At 42.2% G+C, this 19583-nt stretch overlaps 1 protein-coding gene and 1 non-coding gene across 3 annotated transcripts in view; both read right to left on the reverse strand.

The window, feature by feature from the left end:
• Positions 1 to 4684: 4684 nt before the first annotated feature.
• LOC115932202 (U6 spliceosomal RNA) lies at positions 4685 to 4790 on the reverse strand. The gene has a single exon (XR_004068523.1). It is a non-coding gene; the product is annotated as a U6 spliceosomal RNA (small nuclear RNA).
• Positions 4791 to 4884: 94 nt separating this feature from the next.
• Positions 4885 to 19583, reverse strand: part of STX12 (syntaxin 12) — a 51318-nt gene continuing 36619 nt past the window's right edge. For both annotated transcript variants that reach the window (XM_019013670.4, XM_055389335.2), the window contains exons 5-9: positions 18943 to 18986; positions 16951 to 17056; positions 11422 to 11494; positions 9606 to 9688; positions 4885 to 7093 (exon numbers count right to left, since the gene is read on the reverse strand). In XM_019013670.4, coding sequence (XP_018869215.1) covers positions 6995 to 7093; positions 9606 to 9688; positions 11422 to 11494; positions 16951 to 17056; positions 18943 to 18986 — 405 coding nt within the window. In that variant the 3' untranslated portion in view covers positions 4885 to 6994. The remainder of the gene's footprint in view (positions 7094 to 9605; positions 9689 to 11421; positions 11495 to 16950; positions 17057 to 18942; positions 18987 to 19583) is intronic.

Genomic DNA, 19583 nt, shown 5'->3' on the forward strand with positions numbered 1-19583 from the left:
TCTATTCCACAAAACCTCCATTGTCATCATGGCCCATTCTCAATGAGCTGTTGGGTACACCTCCCAGACGGGGTGGTGGCTGGGCAGAGGGGCTCCTCACTTCCCAGTAGGGGCAGCCGGGCAGAGGCGCCCCTCACCTCCCGGACGGGGTGGCTGGCCGGGCGGGGGGTCTGACCCCCCCACCTCCCTCCCGGACGGGAGGGCCTCTGGTTTTAATGGCATTGTCTGTTCAGCAGTTACCTGGGCAAGTATGTATTTTATATGGATCATCTCACTTAATCCTGACAACACTCTTGAGTTAGGTATTATTATAATTCCAGAGGAGAGGCTCAGAGAGATTGAGTTGCCCAGCTTCACCCTAGAACAAGTGGTGAGTGGGATCAAAAACCTAAACCTATATGATGCCAAAGGCCATGCTCATGAATCACTATTCTCTCTTACACTTTGATGTTGGTATAATTATATATATTATTAGCATGCAACTGATGCCCCTCTTTTTCACTTTTGTAGACGCGTTGGGAGGATTATCTGACCGATTTTTCCTTTTTTAAATAAATCAATTGCTAAGTTCCTGTTCATCCAGAAAGAGGCACTGCTCAGCAAGTTGAGGAATCTATGATGAAAGTAGTTCTTTTCTTGCTTCCATGCTACTGGTTCTGTAGAAAATCAGCCTATTCAAAAGATTTTTGCCCTTGATGAAGTCTCCAGCCCTCAAGATTTAACTGCAATATAACTTAGAAGGAGTGAGAAGATCAAAAAAGTAACTGCAATATAACATTAACTTGGATTTTAAGATTATCAACTCTTAGGTAGATTGGAGAAACACCTTTTCCTCTGGCCTTTAAAGCACAATAAACTTATCCAGCAAGGATGGCGACTAATCAGATCACTTATCAAGTGGCCTGTTAATATCCTCCTTTTCAGCCTTGTGATTCCAAAGTAAGACTAGGCTGATTGGAAAAATTCAAATTCTAAACTTGGTTTCAAGAAAACAGAAATAATCCTATGTCCCTCTCTTCTGAATACAGGGCATGATTTTTTAGAAGGAATTAGTCCCAAAAGTTTTTGAGTCTAACAGAAAAGAAGAAGATACTTTTACCTACAGAAATTGTGTGGGCCTTTGAGGTTCTATGCTCCTTTTAGGCATAACGTGGTGTTGAAGCCATTTCCAGTTAGCAGTGACCTGATAGCATCTTATGGCAACTTTGTATTTCAACTTCTCAGCTTGTGTGATCCTTCTATTGCTGACTATAGACCCAGGAAACCTAAAAGCTACATCTTACCTTTCTAATTCTTTACTCCTTGGCCATGTTCTGTTTCTAGCACAGTAGATATTCACACGTGGCACCTTATGCTTACCTAGGCCCTCATAAAGCAAAATGCTCTTTGTTTGGGCACCAGTGATGTCAGTATAGACCAGCAAACTAGAGGGCAGCAATCTAGGTCCTTAACCTTTTAAAATAGACTGATGTACTAGCTGCCTTTGGATTTTGGTATCTCAATAAAGAGATTAGTATGTTGGCCTTTGATAGATTTCCTTAGAATAAGATCTAAAGACATTAGGAGCATATTGAGGTCAGAAAACTTTAAAAAGTTTTTAAATTATTATGTTTTGAGACAAATCTTACTCTGTCACCTAGGCTGGAGTGCAGTGGCAGGATTTCGGCTCACTGCAGCCTCCACCTCCCAGGTCCACGCAATTCTCCTGTCTCACCTTCCCAAGTAGCTGGGATTACAGGCATGTGCCACCATACACGGGGTTGCACCATGTTGGTGAGGCTGGTCTCGAACTCCCAACTTCAGGTGATCCGCCTGCCTCAGCTTCCCAAAGTGCTGGGATTACAGGTGTGAGCCACTGTGCCCTGCCAGAAAAGTCTTGCTTTTGTCTCCCAGGCTGGAGTGCAATGGTGTGATTTCAGCTTACTGCAACCTCCACCCGCCAGGTTCAAGTGATTCTCCTGCCTCAGCCTCCCGAGTAGCTGGGATTACAGGCACGCACCACCACACCTGACTGATTTTTGTATTCTTATTTATTATTTTATCATTTTTTTCTTTCTGAGATGGAGTTTCGCTCTTGTCGCCCAGGCTGGAGTGCAATGACACAAACTTGGCTCACTGCAACCTCCACCTCTCAGGTTTAAGCGATTCTCCTGCCTCAGCCTCCCAAGTAACTCGGATTCCAGGTGCCCGCTACCATGCCCAGCTAATTTTTCTATTTTTAGTAGAGACAGGGTTTCATCATGTTGGCCAGGCTGGTCTCAAACTCCTGACCTCAGATGATCCACCTGCCTTGGCCTCCCAAAGTGCTAGGATTATGCTGGGATTACAGGCACAAACCACCATATCCGGCCTAGTTTTTGTATTGTTAGTAGAGACAGGGTTTCACCACGTTGGCCAGGCTGGTCTTGAACTCCTGACCTCAGGTGATCCACCCGCCTCAGTCTCCCAAAGTGCTGGGATTACAGGCATGAGTCACTGTGCCCGGCCATAACTATGCTTTGAAAAGCGGGGAAGCAGCAGGTGATTCCCAGACTTAGGGAACAGGATGGACTGAGATCTGAGGTGGGCTCTGGTCTGCAATTAGTGACCAAAAGCAAAAGCTACGTTTCCATGACTGAGAACAGTCTCTGAATAGAAAAAAAAAAAAAAAAAAAAAAACCTTAATAGGCGTGGCTCAGAATGTTTTACTTTGCATAGACTGAACAGTAATTTCATTTTGATATTTTGCACTGCGGTGGGTGAACCCTCCCATCCCTATCCCTTAGCAAAACACACACACACACACACACACACACACACACACACACACACACACACACTCCCCTGGGAGTATCTGTCTAGCATCTAGCAAGTTCTTATTCTGGAACATTCTCAGATTAAGTAGCCACAGTAACATTTCTACTTTACCTTATACCTTATACAGTATCATAGTTTTTTATTTTTCTTTTTTCTTTTTTTTTTGAGACAGAGCCTCTGTTGCCCAGGCTGGAGTGCAGTGGTGCTATCTTGGCTCAATGCAACCCCCGACCTCCTGGGTTCAAGCAAAGCTCATGCCTCAGCCTCCTGAGTAGCTGAGATTACAGGCGTGCACCACCATGCCTGGCTAATTTTTATAATTTTAGTAGAGGCAGAGTTTCACCATGTTGTCCAGGCTGGTCTTGAACTCCTGGCCTCAAGTGATCCACCCACCTCGGCCTCTGAAAGTGCTGGGATTATAGCTGTGAGCCACTGCGCCCAGCCCATAGTTTTATTAATAACTCATTGGAAGAGAGAATGCTAGATCTACCCAGTACTCCTAGGATATTTCATAAAGGAAGTAGAAAAGGGGATGATGGCTCACGCCTGTAATCCCAGCACTTTGAGAGGCTGAGGCAGGTGGATCACAAGGCCAGGAGATCAAGACCATCCTAACAAACACGGTGAAACGCTGTCTCTACTAAAAATACAAAAAATTAGCTGGGCATGGTGGCGGGCGCCTGTAGTCCCAGCTACTCGGGAGGCTGAGGCAGGAGAATGGCGTGAACCCAGGAGGTGGAGCTTGCAATGAGCCGAGTCACGCCACTGCACTCCAGCCTGGGCAACAGAGCGAGACTCCATCTCAAAAAACAAAAAAAAAAAAGAAAAGGGGATGAGAAAATGAAAGGAAGATAGAGGTAAAAATACAATTTGTATGTTCACACTAAACTGCCGTGGGTCCTTATAATCAAAAAATTTTGTAGCTGGAAAAGAGCTACCAAGAAAACTTGGGGCCTAAAGGTTAAGTTACTTTTTCTTTTTTCCCCTGAGACAGAGTCTTGCTCTGTTGCCCAGACCTAGAGTGCAGTGGCATGATCTTGGCTTACTGCAACCTCCACCTCCTGGGTTCAAGCAATTCTCTTGCCTCAGCCTCCCAAGTAGCTGGGATTACAGGTGTGTGCCACCACGCCTGGCTAATTTTTGTATTTTTAGTAGAGATGGGGTTTCACCATGTTGGCCAGACTGGTCTTTAACTTCTGACCTCGTGATCCACCCGCCTCAGCCTCCCAAAGTGCTGGGATTACAGGCATGAGCCACCGCGCCCAGCCATAAGTGACTTTTTCAAATACCCTCAGCAAGTTAACGGCAGAGCTAAGGTCTTTTGTACCCCAGTCTAGCTTCTGACATCCAAACCAATGCTTCTCAACCACAGTTACAGGTAAGAATTACCTGGGGCCTTTAAAAATCCCTATGCCCAAGCTATACTCCAGACTAAATTAAAATCTTGGAGTTGTAGGACTGAGGTATCAGTATTTATTTTTTATTTTTTAGCAAGAAGAGGAGCACAGAGAATATTTTTTTAAAAATATAGAGCACTTCGGCCAGGCGCCAGTGGCTCAGGCCTGTAATTGCAGCACTTTGGGAAGCCGAGGTGGGCGGATCACTTGAGGTCAGGAGTTCCAGACCAGCTTGGCTAACATGGTGAAACCCCATCTCTACTAAAAATATATTTTAAAAAATGAGTTAGGCATCGTGGTGAGCACCTGTAATCCCAGATACTTGGGACACTGAAGCATGAGAATTGCTTGAACCCAGGAGGTGGAGGTTGCAGTGAGCTGAGATTGTGCCACTGCACTCCAGCCTGGGCGACAGCGTGAGACCCTGTCTCAAAAAAAAAAAAAAAAAAAAAAAGTATATATATACATACACACAGAGAGAGAGAGACAGAGAGAGAGAGAGAGAATTCATGAATTTGCAAGTCATCCTGGTGCAGGGGCCATGCTAATCTTCTCTCTATTGTTCCCATTTTATATACGTGCTGCCAAAGTGGGCACTGTATTTTTTTAGTTTCTAATGTGAAGCCATGTTAAAAACTGCTGTCCTAGATTGTGATGCTCCCAATGATAATCAAGGCACAGATAAGGAGAATTCTGTGAATAGGTTTATTAAGACCACCTAGGAGAACCTCTTTGGCAACTACCACAAATTCTAGGCCATTTAAAATCCAGGCCAAGTTCATATTTGCTCTCCATGATCACCATTACAACAACCACAGGTCACACAGTATTACAGAACAAAAGCATGGTCACTTTATTTTACCCAAATGCAAATCGTTTTTCACAACCAAGACTTTTTTCTTTCCTACAATGTTACAAATGATGTATCCAAGTCCGACTGTAATTTGGAGTTAAACAGGGATCATAGAACCAAGGAATTCTCTGAAGCTGCTCTTTGGGCCACTGTGCCACCCCAACAGCTCTATCCTGTTGTTCTTTTTTTAAATTAAAAAAATCATTAAAAAAAAATGGAGATGGGGTCTTGCTATACTGCCCAGGCTGATCTTGAACTCTTGGGCTCAGACATACCGATATACTGATCCTCCCGCCTCAGCCTTCCAAAGTGTTGGGATTACAAGTGTGAGCCATTGCACTCAGCCATCTCTACACACTGTTTTTCAAAGAAAGGCAGCTACACCTATTCCGTCTCCAAACCAACCCTCACCTGGTGTCCAGTTTTCTTGGAAGTCTCAATTTTTCTCATGACAGCACATTACCTAATACCTACCACATTAGGAGGTTAACTCATAAAAACATACTATAAAAGCTTTAAAAAACATTTATTTGTATTAAGTAAGTGCAATAGTGCAAATAAACTTATGCATTTGGGCCCTTGTTTCCCTACTGTTCACATTAGTTTAGTTTAGAAGATTAAGTATAATAACAGAAGGAGAACAGAAGAAATGAATATAAATATACTCAGGGTAGCCAAATCCTCTAATTCACTAAAGGATGAACCAAAGTTGTTGGCCAGATTCACATTTATGTGGGAGCCTAAACAAATTATGTTCCCTTTAACTGTTCTAGGCCTGTGGAAAAGGGAAGTGGACAACATTTATATTACAAGACAGTAATTTTATTGAAACATCTTTTTTTGTCTAAAACTATGCATGGAGATATTAATCTCTTGTTTATAAATTAGGTTAAGTCTAACATCACTATTTGAAACCAGTGTTATTTACAAAAATGAACCTCTTCTTTGCTTTACTGTTGGGTCACAGGAATAATTTTAAACCAACCTCAATCTATCTTTAAAAATTTTCCTGCCTTCAAATGCCCAGCAACCCTTATAAGGTAGGGGGCAGCCCTTTGACAGCAACATTCATCATTCACCAGGAATGTAGAACCACAAGTGAACAACAACAACAACAACAACAAGATTAAATCATTCCCAACAATTCCTATTTGCTTTTCCAAAGCATGCTATGTCTAATTCTGCCTTTCTATGCAGATAGGTGGGAGAGGGAGCCCATAGAGTATATTAATGTTAATTAAATTAACTTCCTTTAAAAGCTAACAGGATGGCTTAGTGTGGATGAGGATGAACTGCTGTGGATGACACTAGCAGATAATGAAGTAAACTTTAAACCCAGATTACTAATATGTACTCCAGTAACTGACCAGCTCAGATAGAGACTTCTCATTTACTCTGGATCACATGTACAATATTTTACCTTCCAATTAAATATAGTGCCAAAATCTTTCAAAATAGATAGAGAATAGGCTTCTTAGAAATTCAAATAAAAATGTTAAATAATAAAAACTGGTGGCCTATTATAGAGTTTCTGACAGACTCCAATATACTGGGTACCAGAAAGTAACTGTCTCAGATGCTAGTAAAAAGGTAAATTTTGTATATACATAAAAGACAATATTACGAGACTGTAGTGTCATTTGTCAAAACAAGAATATCTAGAATGGAATTTTCAGTAAACACTTGGGATGAAGGGCAATCAGAATACAAGAGGAAGCAAAATCCACATAAGTTAATTCCTAATTTGAGAAATCAATAGAATCAATAAATTGATAAATACTGTCTCCATAGGTCACGAATTCCAAAGACTAGTTAGTAGTTAGTTTCTAACTAAATGATTACAGGACGTTCTGGTATATGCTGTCTTCTTGTGATCAGTTTGTTCTGGCAAGACTTCAACAAGCACTTGCCCTTGAAAACAGCTCAGCGGGAGAACGATCGGAGGCAATCACTTCGTTTTATAAACTAGCCAGATAATAAGTCCCAAGATTAGAATAATCACTGACAGGACAAGCACCAGGATACACATCTTCTTGCGAGATTTTTTCTGAGGAAAGAAATATGTAAACAAGACACTCATGAAACAAGTAAAATTTGTATGTGTAAGACTCTAAGAATGCTTCATAAATCTGCCTCCTTGTAATTAAAGATTAACTCTATCCATGCAAAATTATGCAGAGACTTTCCCAGAAATCTTAAGTCAGCAGCACTAGGTAGTAGTGCAAGTGTTTTTTGTTTGTTTGGTGTTTTTTTTTTTTTTTTGAGACAGAGTCTCACTCCGTCACCCAGGCTGGAGTGCCGTGGTGCGATCTTGGCTAACTGAAACCTCCACCTTCCAGGTTCAAGTGATTCTAATGTCTCAGCCTCCTGAGCAGCTGGAATTACAGGCGTGTGCCACTATGCCCAGCTAGTTTTTGTATTTTTAGTAGAGACGGGGTTTCACCAGTGTTGGCCAGGCTGATCTCGAACTCCTGACCTCAAGTGATCTACCTGCCTCGGCTTCCGAAAGGGCTGGGATTACAGGCGTGGGCCACCACACCCAGCCGAGTAGTATAGGTTTCAAAGTTTTAATTCCAAGTCCCCACATACAATTTTGCAAAGGAGCTATACCTGTGCTGCCAGGCATTATTTGCAATAAAATAAGTTATTTGTGCATGTGTATTTTAATAACATTTTATAATACGTATAAAACTGTTATGTTCATTGTAAAAAAAAAAATACAGCAAGCGGAGGGAGAAAAAAAAATCACCCATAGATAATACCGTCAACATTTTTGTATTTCTTTCTGATTTGTTATCTATGTATATTATTTGACATAACTGGGATCACATTGTATGATGTTTGATGTTTTTCCTCATTTAATGTTTAGTATAAACATTTTTCTGTTTAAACTCTTCAGAAACATCTCTTAATTCCCATATGCAACAATGAGTGAATATATATAATTTACTTAATTATTCCTTTACTGTTGCACACTAAATTAATCACCTAGTTTTTAAAGGAAACACTATTATTAAATACGAATTTCTTTACGAGCACTCCCAGGTAAAATACAGCTATCCCAGGAACACGGAAAACAACTGAAATGCTATTTCTTTCTTTTTTTTTTTTTTTTAATTTTACTTTAAGTTTTAGGGTACATGTGCACAATGTGCAGGTTAGTTACATATGTATACATGTGCCATGCTGGTGCGCTGCACCCACTAACTCGTCATCTAGCATTAGGTATATCTCCCAATGCTATCCCTCCCCCCTCCCCCCACCCCACAACAGTCCCCAGAGTGTGATGTTCCCCTTCCTGTGTCCATGTGTTCTCACTGTTCAATTCCCACCTATGAGTGAGAATATGCGGTGTTTGGTTTTTTGTTCTTGCAATAGTTTACTGAGAATGATGATTTCCAATTTCATCCATGTCCCTACAAAGGACATGAACTCATCGTTTTTTATGGCTGCATAGTATTCCATGGTGTATATGTGCCACATTTTCTTAATCCAGTCTATCACTGTTGGACATTTGGGTTGGTTCCAAGTCTTTGCTATTGTGAATAATGCCGCAATAAACATACGTGTGCATGTGTCTTTATAGCAGCATGATTTATAGTCCTTTGGGTATATACCCAGTAATGGGATGGCTGGGTCAAATGGTATTTCTAGTTCTAGATCCCTGAGGAATCGCCACACTGATTACCATTCAGGACATAGGCATGGGCAAGGACTTCATGTCTAAAACACCAAAAGCAATGGCAACAAAAGCCAAAACTGACAAATGGGATCTAATTAAACTAAAGAGCTTCTGCACAGCAAAAGAAACTACCATCAGAGTGAACAGGCAACCTACAAAATGGGAGAAAATTTTCGCAACCTGCTCATCTGACAAAGGGCTAATATCCAGAATCTACAATGAACTCAAACAAATTTACAAGAAAAAAACAAACAACCCCATCAAAAAGTGGGCGAAGGACATGAAATGCTATTTATTTCTAAAAAGCCATGCAACACCAAATTGAAGGGAAGTGAGAAAGACTTCATTCACATTATTTGTACACTGAGATAAAGACTTGGATAAGTAAAAAAACCAGAGTTTCAACTAACATGTAGAAAGATTTCACTTTACAGGAACAGTTCCAGAATGATTATCCTTATTTATTCATATATAAATAGCAGTCGAAGTTGATTCTATGTCCATCCTCTATGGCAACAGTCAACATAAAGTATCTATGAAGTCTTCTACTTTAACTGTACTTCTTACTATCCTAATTGAAATACATTCAGCTGTTCGGGATATAAAACAGCCTCATAGCAGATTTAGGTATCATATTAGTGTACAGGGTTAGCTTTGCAGTTACTAGCCTTCTGATAAGTTTATTCAAGGTGTGATTATTTTTTGTAGATCTATCTGCAAAGGAAAATAATAAAAATGGAACTGGGACTGCAATTATGACTACTTTCCTTTAGCTTAAACCTAAGCAAAGGCTGTAGCTGTTCTCAATATGTCAATGTACTCTGATGGCCTAAAAAGTCTGCAACACAGAGTGACTTTCTTTGGTACCCGCTTTTACCTGATAGTAAGCAGCTCGCTGTAACTGTTCAGTGGCTCTTTCGACGTGCACCTCTGAGCTTTCCACATTGGCTTCTATGCTATCTGCAAAAGGAAGGACAGAGGATGTTTTAACACACTCAGATGTTTTAAGACTGCAAATTGAACAGATTTTTGATGTTACGTGTCCTGGTTTCACTACCACTATCCAAACTATCCAGCCATGAAATCGAGTTACTACCTTGGTAAGAGACTAGCCCTATTCTTTGGAGAAAAAACAATGAATTTTTGGGGGCTATGAAGTATTTAACTTACCCATAAATGATTCATAAAAAATTATGTAGATACACATAGAGAAAGAGAGAAAGAATACATAATAAAGCAAATGGGGTAGAATGTTAACAAGAGGTAAATCTGGGTAAAAGGTATAAAGAAGGTCCTTGTAATATTTTTATTTTTGCTACTTTTTTTTTTTTTTTTTTTTTTTAAAGAGACGGGATCTCACTCTGTCACCTAGACTGGAGTGCAGTGGTACAATAATAGTTCACTGTAGCCTCCAACTCCTGGGCTCAAGTGATCTTCCCACCTCAGCCTCCTGAGTAGCTAGGACTACAGGTGCATGTTACTATGCCTGGCTAATTTTTTGGTAAAGACAGGGTCTTACTATGTTGCCTAGGCTAGTCTTGAACTCCTGGCTTCAAGTGATCCTCCCACCTCAGCCTCCCAAAGTGCTGGGATTACAGGCGTGAGCAACCATGCCCAGCCTATTTTTGCAACTTTTAATAAACTTGAAATTATTTCCATATAGAAAGCTTTAAAAAAAGAGTTACTGGCCAGGTGTGGTGGCTCACGCCTGTAATCCCACCACCTGGGAGGCCAAGGCGGGCAGATCACCTGAGGTCGAGAGTTCAAGACCAGCCTGACCAACATGGAGAAACACCGTCTCTACTAAAACTACAAAATTAGCGGGCGTGGTGGCACATGCTTGTAATCCCAGCTACTCGGGAGGCTGAGGCAGCAGAATTGTTTGAACCCAGGAGGCGGAGGTTGTGGTGAGCCAAGATCGCACCATCGCACTCCAGCCTGGACAACAACAGCAAAACTCCGTCTCAAAAAAAAAAAAGGGTTACTAACCCCATAATTTTGCAAGTTTGTTGAGATGAAAGCTGGGAAGCTGAGAGCTATTTCTCTAAACAAAGATGTACAAAGAAGTCAATGGGACAGAGTATTCATGAGGCCTCATTTAACTTCTACATTTGATAACATAAGAAAATTGCTATGAAAAATAAATTTGGTAATTTTTAAAATGGCATTCCTAAACATACTTTAACTCTATAGCTGATATGACTAACTCCATTTTTTTTTTTTTTTTTTTTAAATTGAGACGAAGTCTCATTCTGTCACCCAGGCTGGAATACAGTGGCGCAATCTCGGCTCACTGCAACCTCCACCTCCTGGGTTCAAGGGATTCTCCTGCCTCAGCCTCCCGAGTAGCTGGGACTACAGGTGCGTGCCACCAGGCCTAGCTAATTTTTTGTATTTTTAGTAGAGACGGGTTTCACCGTGTTAGCCAGGATGGTCTCCATCTCCTGACCTCATGATCTGCCCGCTTGGGCTTCCCAAAGTGCTGGGATTACAGGCCTGAGCCACCACGCCTAGCCTAACTCCTTTTTCTTTCTTTCTTTCTTTTTTAAGAGACAAATTCTCATTATGTTGCCCAGGTTGGCTTCAAACTCCTAGATGGTGCTTCAGCCTCAGCCTTCTGAGTAGCTGGGATTACAGATGCATGCCAAATACTATCAACTCACCTTGAGGTTAAAGGTATCAATAATACATACCAATCAGATCACCCTGGTCATGGATCATCATGGCCAAATCTTTAAATATCTGATTGACATCCAAAATGTCAGCCTAAGGAAGACAAAAAACAATTAACTAACATTAAGCAACATGTTAGAAGATTTGTTTCCCTCACGTACCTAAAGTTTTAGCTATTAACACGTGTGTTTTTAAGGCTCTATAAAGCATGCTTTCTCCATAAACAGAAAATAATCTATTGCTGCCTACCCAATATTGTAAAACAGAAGGCACATAAACTCACCCTTCAAGCAACATTAATGGGACATGCTACATGAGAACCAGTAAGAGTGCCCAAGTCCAAACAGTACAGCAGAAGGCTGGAGTGCTGATATAGACAAATTCTGGGTGTGATAGCCCTATGTGGAGACTGCTAGGCTTTGTGACAAAAGCCTGTTGAGTGCCTCCCGATGACAACCACTGGGACTTTGGACTACAGAATTTAAATGTTTATACAAGATCATGCTATCTGAGGAATGCAAGGAGGAGCTACAAGTAAGGAGCCTCTTTTCCCCTGGGATTGACTCTGGAACTGTGTGAGGAGCTGCTGGATTCTGTCATCACTGGACAATGCCCTATGGTAACTCCCAACTGACTGACAAAAAGCTGATGGTTTGTGGATAGCAGTTCCGAAGTGAATGGACTACAACCTATTTACTGCTCTGATCAAAGAAGGTAAACACAAATCAGCTCAGTGGGCTGAACTGCAGCTTGTTTTCCTAACAGCAGTGGAAGAATTTAACATTGGCAAAATCCCCTATATTTGGGTCTTTCTCCCTCCCTCCCTCTTTCTCTCCCTCCCTTTCTTTTTTCTTCCTTTTCTTTCCTTCCTTCTTTCCTTCCTTCCTTCCTCCCTCCCTCTCTTTCCTTCCTTCTCTCCCTCTCCCTTCCCTTCCCTTCCCTCCCTCCCTCCCCTTCCTTCCTTTTTTCCCTCCCTCCCTTCCTTCTTTCTCCTCTCTCTTTCCTTCCTTTCTCTCTCTCTCTTTCTTTTTTTTTGAGACAGAGTCTTGCTCTGTCACCCAGGCTGGAGTGCAGTGGCACAATCTCATCTCACTGCAACCTCCACCTCCCGGATTCAAGCAATTCACCTGCCTCAGCCTCCTGAGTAGCTGGGATTACAGGCCTGTGCCACCACGCCCGGATAATTTTTCTATTTTTAGTAGAGACGGGGTTTCACCATGTTGGCCAGGCTGGTCTTGAACTCCTGACATTGTGATCCACAGCTTTGGCCTCCCAAAGTGCTGGGATTACAGGCGTGAGTCACTGTGCCTGGCCTCCCTCCCTCCCTCCCTTCTCTCTCTATCCCTCTCTCCCTCCCTTCCTTCCTGATCCGCCTGCCTCGGCCTCCCAAAATGCTGGGATTACAGGCATGATCTACCGCGCCCAGCCTCCCTCCCTTCTTTCTTTTTATTTATTTTTATTTTTTACTTGTTTTTTTGAGACAGAGTCTTGCTCTGTCATCCAGGCTGGAGTGCAGTGGCACAATCTCAACTCCCTGCAACCTCCATCGCCTGGGTTTGAGTGATTCTCCTGCCTCATCCTCCCCAGTAGATGGGATTACAGTCGTGCACCACCACGCCCGGCTATTTTTTTTTTCTGAGATGGAGTTTCGCTCTTGTTGCTAGGCTGGAGTGCAATGGTGCAATCTCGGCTCACTGCAACTTCCGCCTCCTGGGTTCAAGCAATTCTCCTGCCTCAGCTTCCCAGGTACCTGGGATTACAGGATGTACCACCATGCCTGGCTAATTCTTTATATTTAGTAGAGATGGGGTTTCACCATGTTGGTCAGGCTGGTCTCGAACTCCTGACCTCAGGTGACCCACCCACTTTGGCCTCCCAAAGTGCTGGGATTACAGGTGTGAACCACCACGTCTGGCCTATATTTGAGTTTTTCTGACTCATGATCAGGCAGAAGAAAGACAATGGAAACCTGTCTTATTAAAGGCGTGCTCATATGGGGCATGACCCTATGGAAATTTGAGGGCAATTCCCTTCCAGGTTTGAAGGGTTATTGGAATCATAACCTGGCAAGCATTTCAATCACTTGCTAAGAGTCTACTATAGTGGACTATCTGCTAAAGCAAGTCTTGTCAGCATTTCAATCACTTGCTAAGAGTCTACCATAGTTGGGGTAGTCTGCTAGTTGCTGTGAATACAGCTAACTGGGGTGGACATGGGGAATAAGTGCACAATAAAATAAATAAGAAGGAAGAGTACTATATAGGAAATGACTGAATTAATGGTATAGAAAGGTGTGGAGAAAAGGAAGACTCTGCAGAAGAGTAAGACATGAGTTGTGCCTTCAAGCAAAGGAGAGGTCATATAAACAGAAAGGCAACTCAGTTAAAGAGCAAATAACCTAGCTTTGCCATAACATAGAATGTGTATGTCAGAGTTTGGAAATTACTAGATACGAAAATTGAACCTAGGCTAAGGAATTTGGACTTTCCTCTGTTGAATATGAAATGATCCATTATACCCTGGCATCCATTACATTTCTTTCCTTAGCTCCATATGTCTCACTCCACTTTGCTATAACAGTACATTCGTCCCTTGGTATCCGTGGGGGATTGGTTCCAGGACTCCCTCCCTCTAAGTCACTGATATAAAATGGCATAGTATTTGCATATAACTTGTGCCCATTCTCTCCTATATTCTAAATCATCTCTATATTACTTATATAATGTTACATTACTATTTTATACTACATTACTATTTTACATAGCACTTACATTGTATTAGTAATGTACTGAACTAATACAATGTGTTATATAAAATACTGTTACACTGTATTGGTTTTTACACTTGTATTATTTTTTATTGTATTATTTTTTAGTTTTTTTTTTAATATTTTCAATCCACGGTTGCTTGAGTCTGAGGATGTGAAACCTAAATATATCGAGGGCCAACTGTACTTTTTTTTTTTTTTTTTTGAGACAGAGTCTCGCTCTGTTGCCAGGCTGGAGTGCAATTGCTCACTGCAACCTCCGCCTCCCAGGTTCAGGCATTTCTCCTGCCTCAGCCTCCCCAGCAGCTGGGATTACAAGCATGCACCACCATACCCGGCTAATTTTTTGTGTTTTTAGTAGAGACGGGGTTTCACCATGTTGGTCAGGCTGGTCTTGAACTCCCGACCTCAGGTGATCCACTCGCCTCAGCCTCCCAAAGCGCTGGGATTACAGGCATGAGCCACCGCGCCCGGCTAGTAATTTTTCTTTGAAGGAAGGATTATTATTATTATTTGAGACAGAGTCTTGCTCTGTTGCCCAGGCTGGATTGAAGTGGCATGATCATGGCTCACTGCAGCCTTGATCTCCTGGGCTCAAGTGATCCTTCTACCTCAGGCTCCTGAGTAGCTGGGACCACAGGTACATGTTACAGCACCCGGTTAATTTTTTATTTTTTGTAGAGGTAAGGTCTTGCTACACTGCCCAGGCTGTCTTGAATTCCTGGGCTCAAGCAATCATCCTGCCTCAGCCTCCAACTTGCCGGGATTACAGGCATGAGCCATTGCACTTAGCCATATTTCTAATGTTAGACAATTAATTCAATTAGTAGTAGCAGTAGGTGAAAAAGAGTAAAGATATGACATTTTTGAAGGCAATAAAATAATCATAACTTAAGGATAAACTATCCCATCTAAAAACAGACAAGACCAGCCTGGCCAAAATGGCAAAACCTCGTCTCTACTAAAAATACAAAAATTAGCCAGGAGTGGTGGCGGGCACCTATAATCCTTGCTACTCAGGAGGCTGAGGCAGGAGAATCGCTTGAACCCAGGAGGTGGAGGTTGCAGTGAGCCAAGAACGCGCCACTGCACTCTTGCCTGGGCGACAGAGTAAGACTCTGACTCAAAAAATAAATAATAAATAGATAAAAACAGACATTGATGGCCTTTAGGGCAGTGGGTCTCAACCCTGGCTGCATATTATAATCACCTGGGGGAACTTTTTAAAAAAATACCCATGCCCAGGGCCTCACGCCCAGAAATTATGATTTATTAGTTTGAACCATATAAAATAATGGATATTTGCCCATTTTAAACATATAATAAACAGGAATTTCACATTATCCCATCAAGTAATTAGTGGTGGATGAGAGCTGGGGCATTAAAAAAAAATCTTCTCCAGGTGATCCTCATGTGCACTCACAGTTCAGAACCACTGCTACAGATGGAGGCCAAGGAAGAGCTCAAAATTTCCCTCTCTCCTTTTCTCCTCCCCCGATCCCAGCAATGGCAGCCTTCTACCTTCGGAGAAAACTAAACTGGAGAAAACTCAGGTTTAAGGATATTTTAGCTGGGCACAGTGGTTCATGCCAGTAATCCCAGCACTTTGGGAGGCTGAAGCAGGCAGATCACTTGAGGTCAGAAGTTCAAGACCAGCCTGGCCAAAATGGCAAAACCCTGTCTCTACTAAAAATACAAAAATTAGCCGGGTGTGGTGGCGCGTACTTGTAGTCTCGGCTATTCAGGAGGCTGAGGCAGGAGAATCACTTGAACCCGGGAGAAGGAGGCTGCAGTAAGCTGAGATAGTGTCATTGCACTCCTGCCTGGGCGACAGAGCAAGACTTAGTCTCGGGAAAAAAAAAAAAAAAAAAGGATATTTTATTAGTCACTGTGCAAAATTAAAGTTGAAAGCTCAGTTAGGCAAGAAAGGCCTACAGACTTCTCCCTCAACCTCCACCTCAAAAACTGTTCCTATTTCTCTGACTCACTGAAGGGATAAGATGTACAACTTGGGATTAGACTTTAGGATATACAAAAATGGAGCAAGACTTTTGGCCTGCCTTTATTCTGGGCTCTTCAGACTAAGCAAAGGGGCTCTCCATGGAGTCCTGCCTAACCCGGAGGTTGGCATTGAGATTTGAGGTCAAAGTTCTAATGAGCAATAAAATATCTGTCTGCCTTGTTCTGTTCTCCATGTACATTTCTCCAGGAGAAATAAGATGTGGTGATCCGTATAAGATGTGGTGATTGAGGAAAGGATTTGAGTACTCCTGGGCACCAAGGCCAATGCCATTATAACAGTAGTTCATGCCAGAAGCGGTGACTCACGCCTGTAATCCCAGCACTTTGGGAGGCCGATGAGGGTGGATCACCTGAGGTCGTGAGTTCAAGACCAGCCTGACCAACGTGGAGAAACCCCGTCTCTACTAAAAATACAAAATTAGCTGGGCGTGGTGGCACATGCCTGTAATCCCAGCTACTCGAGAGTCTGAGGCAGGAGAATCGCTCGAACCCAGGAGGCAGAGGTTGCAGTGAGCCAAGATTGCACCATTGCACTCCAGCCTGGGCAACAAGAGCAAAATTCCATCCAAGAAAAAAACAAAAAAACAAAAAAAACTGGTAGTTCAAACCCACCATGATTACACTGAGACAGAAAAAATACAAATCACACAATGACACATTTTATGCCTTTTCATAATCACTAAGAAAATTAAAGTGAACTAAGGAGTTCAGATACCTGCAGACACACTGAGTCAAACAAAAAACATGACCTGGCTCTCACCTCCAGCTGCCGAATTGCCGTTTCTCTTTCTTTAATAAGTTCCAAATCCTGCTCAGTGATGGCCACCTCATCCTCCTGGCTCTGCATCTGGTTCCACTCCTCATGGCTGCGGGGAAACAGGCACACTAGGTGATTTCTCCTCTCAAAGGCATAACAAGATATATCTCCAACATCTCTACTGCCAGCAGAACCTATGCAAAGACATTACCAGGGCTCCAGTCCTCTGCTATCAATAAAGTCTTGGAGGGCCACATTCTTCATATCCAGAAGCAAAGAGCTGATGATATCAGGAAAACAAAGACTCAGCTTCCATGGGCAAAGCTGACATGTGGCAGAATTATGAGGGATGGGACTCCTGGCTGTTTCCATTTAGGGGTATACTTTGTAATCTCACTGGGGCTTGCCAGACAAGGAAAGTAGCCAGAGATTTGAACTCATTGAATTATGTTGCACCATCATCTTCCAGGGCACTCTCAAAGTGAAAGCTGCATTGGTACCTTCAGTATTAAGTGGGTGGAGAAGAGCAAGCTAAGTGACCTATCAGTGCTTTGCCAGTTAGTTCAACAGAATCACATCTCCTAGTTTTCCGAAATTTCCTTGGGGTTATGCTTTGGGTTAAATACCTCTTAACAGGCCAGGCGTGGTGGCTCATGCCTGTAATCCTAGCACTTTGGGAGGCTGAGGTAGGAGGACTGCTTGAGGCCAGGAGTTCAAGACCAACCTGGCTAACATAGCAAAACCCTCATCTCTATTAAAAAACAATCCATAAAAAACCCTCTTAACAGAAAGCTAGTGAAATGTTATAACACTTTAAAAAAATTTTTTTTTTAGAAATGGGGGTCTTGCTTTGTTGCCCAGGCTGGTCTCAAACTCCTGGCTTCAAGCTATCCTCCTGCCTCAACCTGCCAAAGTGCTGTGATTACAGGCTTGAGCCACCATGCCTGGTTTTTTGTTTTTGTTTTGCTTTTTTTTTTGAGACAGAGTTTCGCTCTTTCATCCAGGCCGGAGTGAAGTGGCGCTTACTTCACTCCGCCCCCCAGGTTCAAGAGATTCTCCTGCCTCAGCCTCGAGAGTAGCTGGGATTATAGGCGCCTGCCTCTACACTCAGCTCATTTTTGTATTTTAGTAGAGATGGGGTTTCACCATGTTGGCCAGACTGGTCTCGAACTCCTGACCTCAGGTGATCCACCCGCCTCGGCCTCCCAAAGTGCTGGGATTACAGGCTTGAGCCACCATGCCCCACCGCCTCTTTATTTTCAAGCATTTAAAAGGAAAACATATTACTTATTATACTAGATATAAAACACTTTGAAATTCCATTATTATGTGTTTTCCCATCATTATCATAAATCATACTTCACCTCTACAATGTTTAAATAACGTCCTCTTCGTGCTAGAGATACAAAACTAAGTAAGACAGAGTCCCCAAGCCTTTGAGGTGCTCATAGTGTAGTGGGGAGGGATGGATGTGTATCTGTGCTAAAACATATCAAGTTCTGAACTAATACCACAAATACACTTCCATGCGATTAGTTTGGAGAAGTTAAGAACATCATTCAGATACAAATTGTCTGGTTTCCCTCTTAATACTCCTAGAAGGATGAGTTGCTTCCATTTTATAAATGAGTAAAGAGACCCAAGAACTCTGATGGGTTTAAATCTGCATTAGAGGTAAGATGACTTAGACTTCCTAATCTGTAGACATGTAGGTTCATACTTATTCCTAGGGAGTCAAGCTCTCTGCTTAACACATAGACATCAATGGTTTCTTGGAAGTTTTTATTCACCTTGAAATTACTCCTTCCAATAACTCAAAGAGCTTGGAAAAGCCCATGGTTTTGCCTTTTTAATTTTATTCTGTGGATTATGTTATCCACCCCAGGTGCCCCCTTATTTTTGCCCTCTATTTTTTCATTGATTTTTAAAATTAAAATATAACGAGATAGATTCCCATCTCAACTATCCAGCAGGTTGTATGAATAATTCTATTACCTGTCAAATGAGACCAGCTGCTCCTCTCTTTGCCTCTCTTCTGCCTAGAAAGTAGATGGTATTATTGCTGCTGTCATCCAGAAACACATCACAGACACACAAAACAAGGGCTTCCTTAGCACAGTATAAAGAAGCAACATCCTCTGACACCCACAGAATCTGTAAGATTACACAGGACTCTGGCAATCTGTCTCAACTAAGAAGTGGGTGTAAAGTGGTTGAAGAAAATCTGCATTCCAGTTTGAGTCCTGAACAGAAACCATACTGAACAGGGTGGAGAATAATATGCGTAGGAGAAAGGGCTAAAAATAAAAATAACAACAATAAAATATTTTAAAATTTAGGGGGAGGTAGATAAACTTGCAAGAATACAAAATTTCAGAACATGTAAAAATTTTTTAAATGGACATAGCACATTAGGCACTAAAGCAGATTCACTTCAAAAATCAGTCTAATGTAAATGGTGTTACCTTTTTTTCTCCTAAGGTTTTTTTGATTTTTACTGATGTGTGGTCAAAAGTATATGAGATCTGGTCAGGCGCAGTGGCTCACGCCTGTAATCCCAGCACTTTGGGAGGCTGAGGTGGGCAGATCACAAGGTCAGGAGTTCAAGACCAGCCTGGCCAATATGGTGAAACCCC

The sequence above is a fragment of the Gorilla gorilla genome, chromosome 1 (assembly GCF_029281585.2).
Source record: "Gorilla gorilla gorilla isolate KB3781 chromosome 1, NHGRI_mGorGor1-v2.1_pri, whole genome shotgun sequence".
Classification (NCBI taxonomy): Eukaryota; Metazoa; Chordata; class Mammalia; order Primates; family Hominidae; genus Gorilla; species Gorilla gorilla.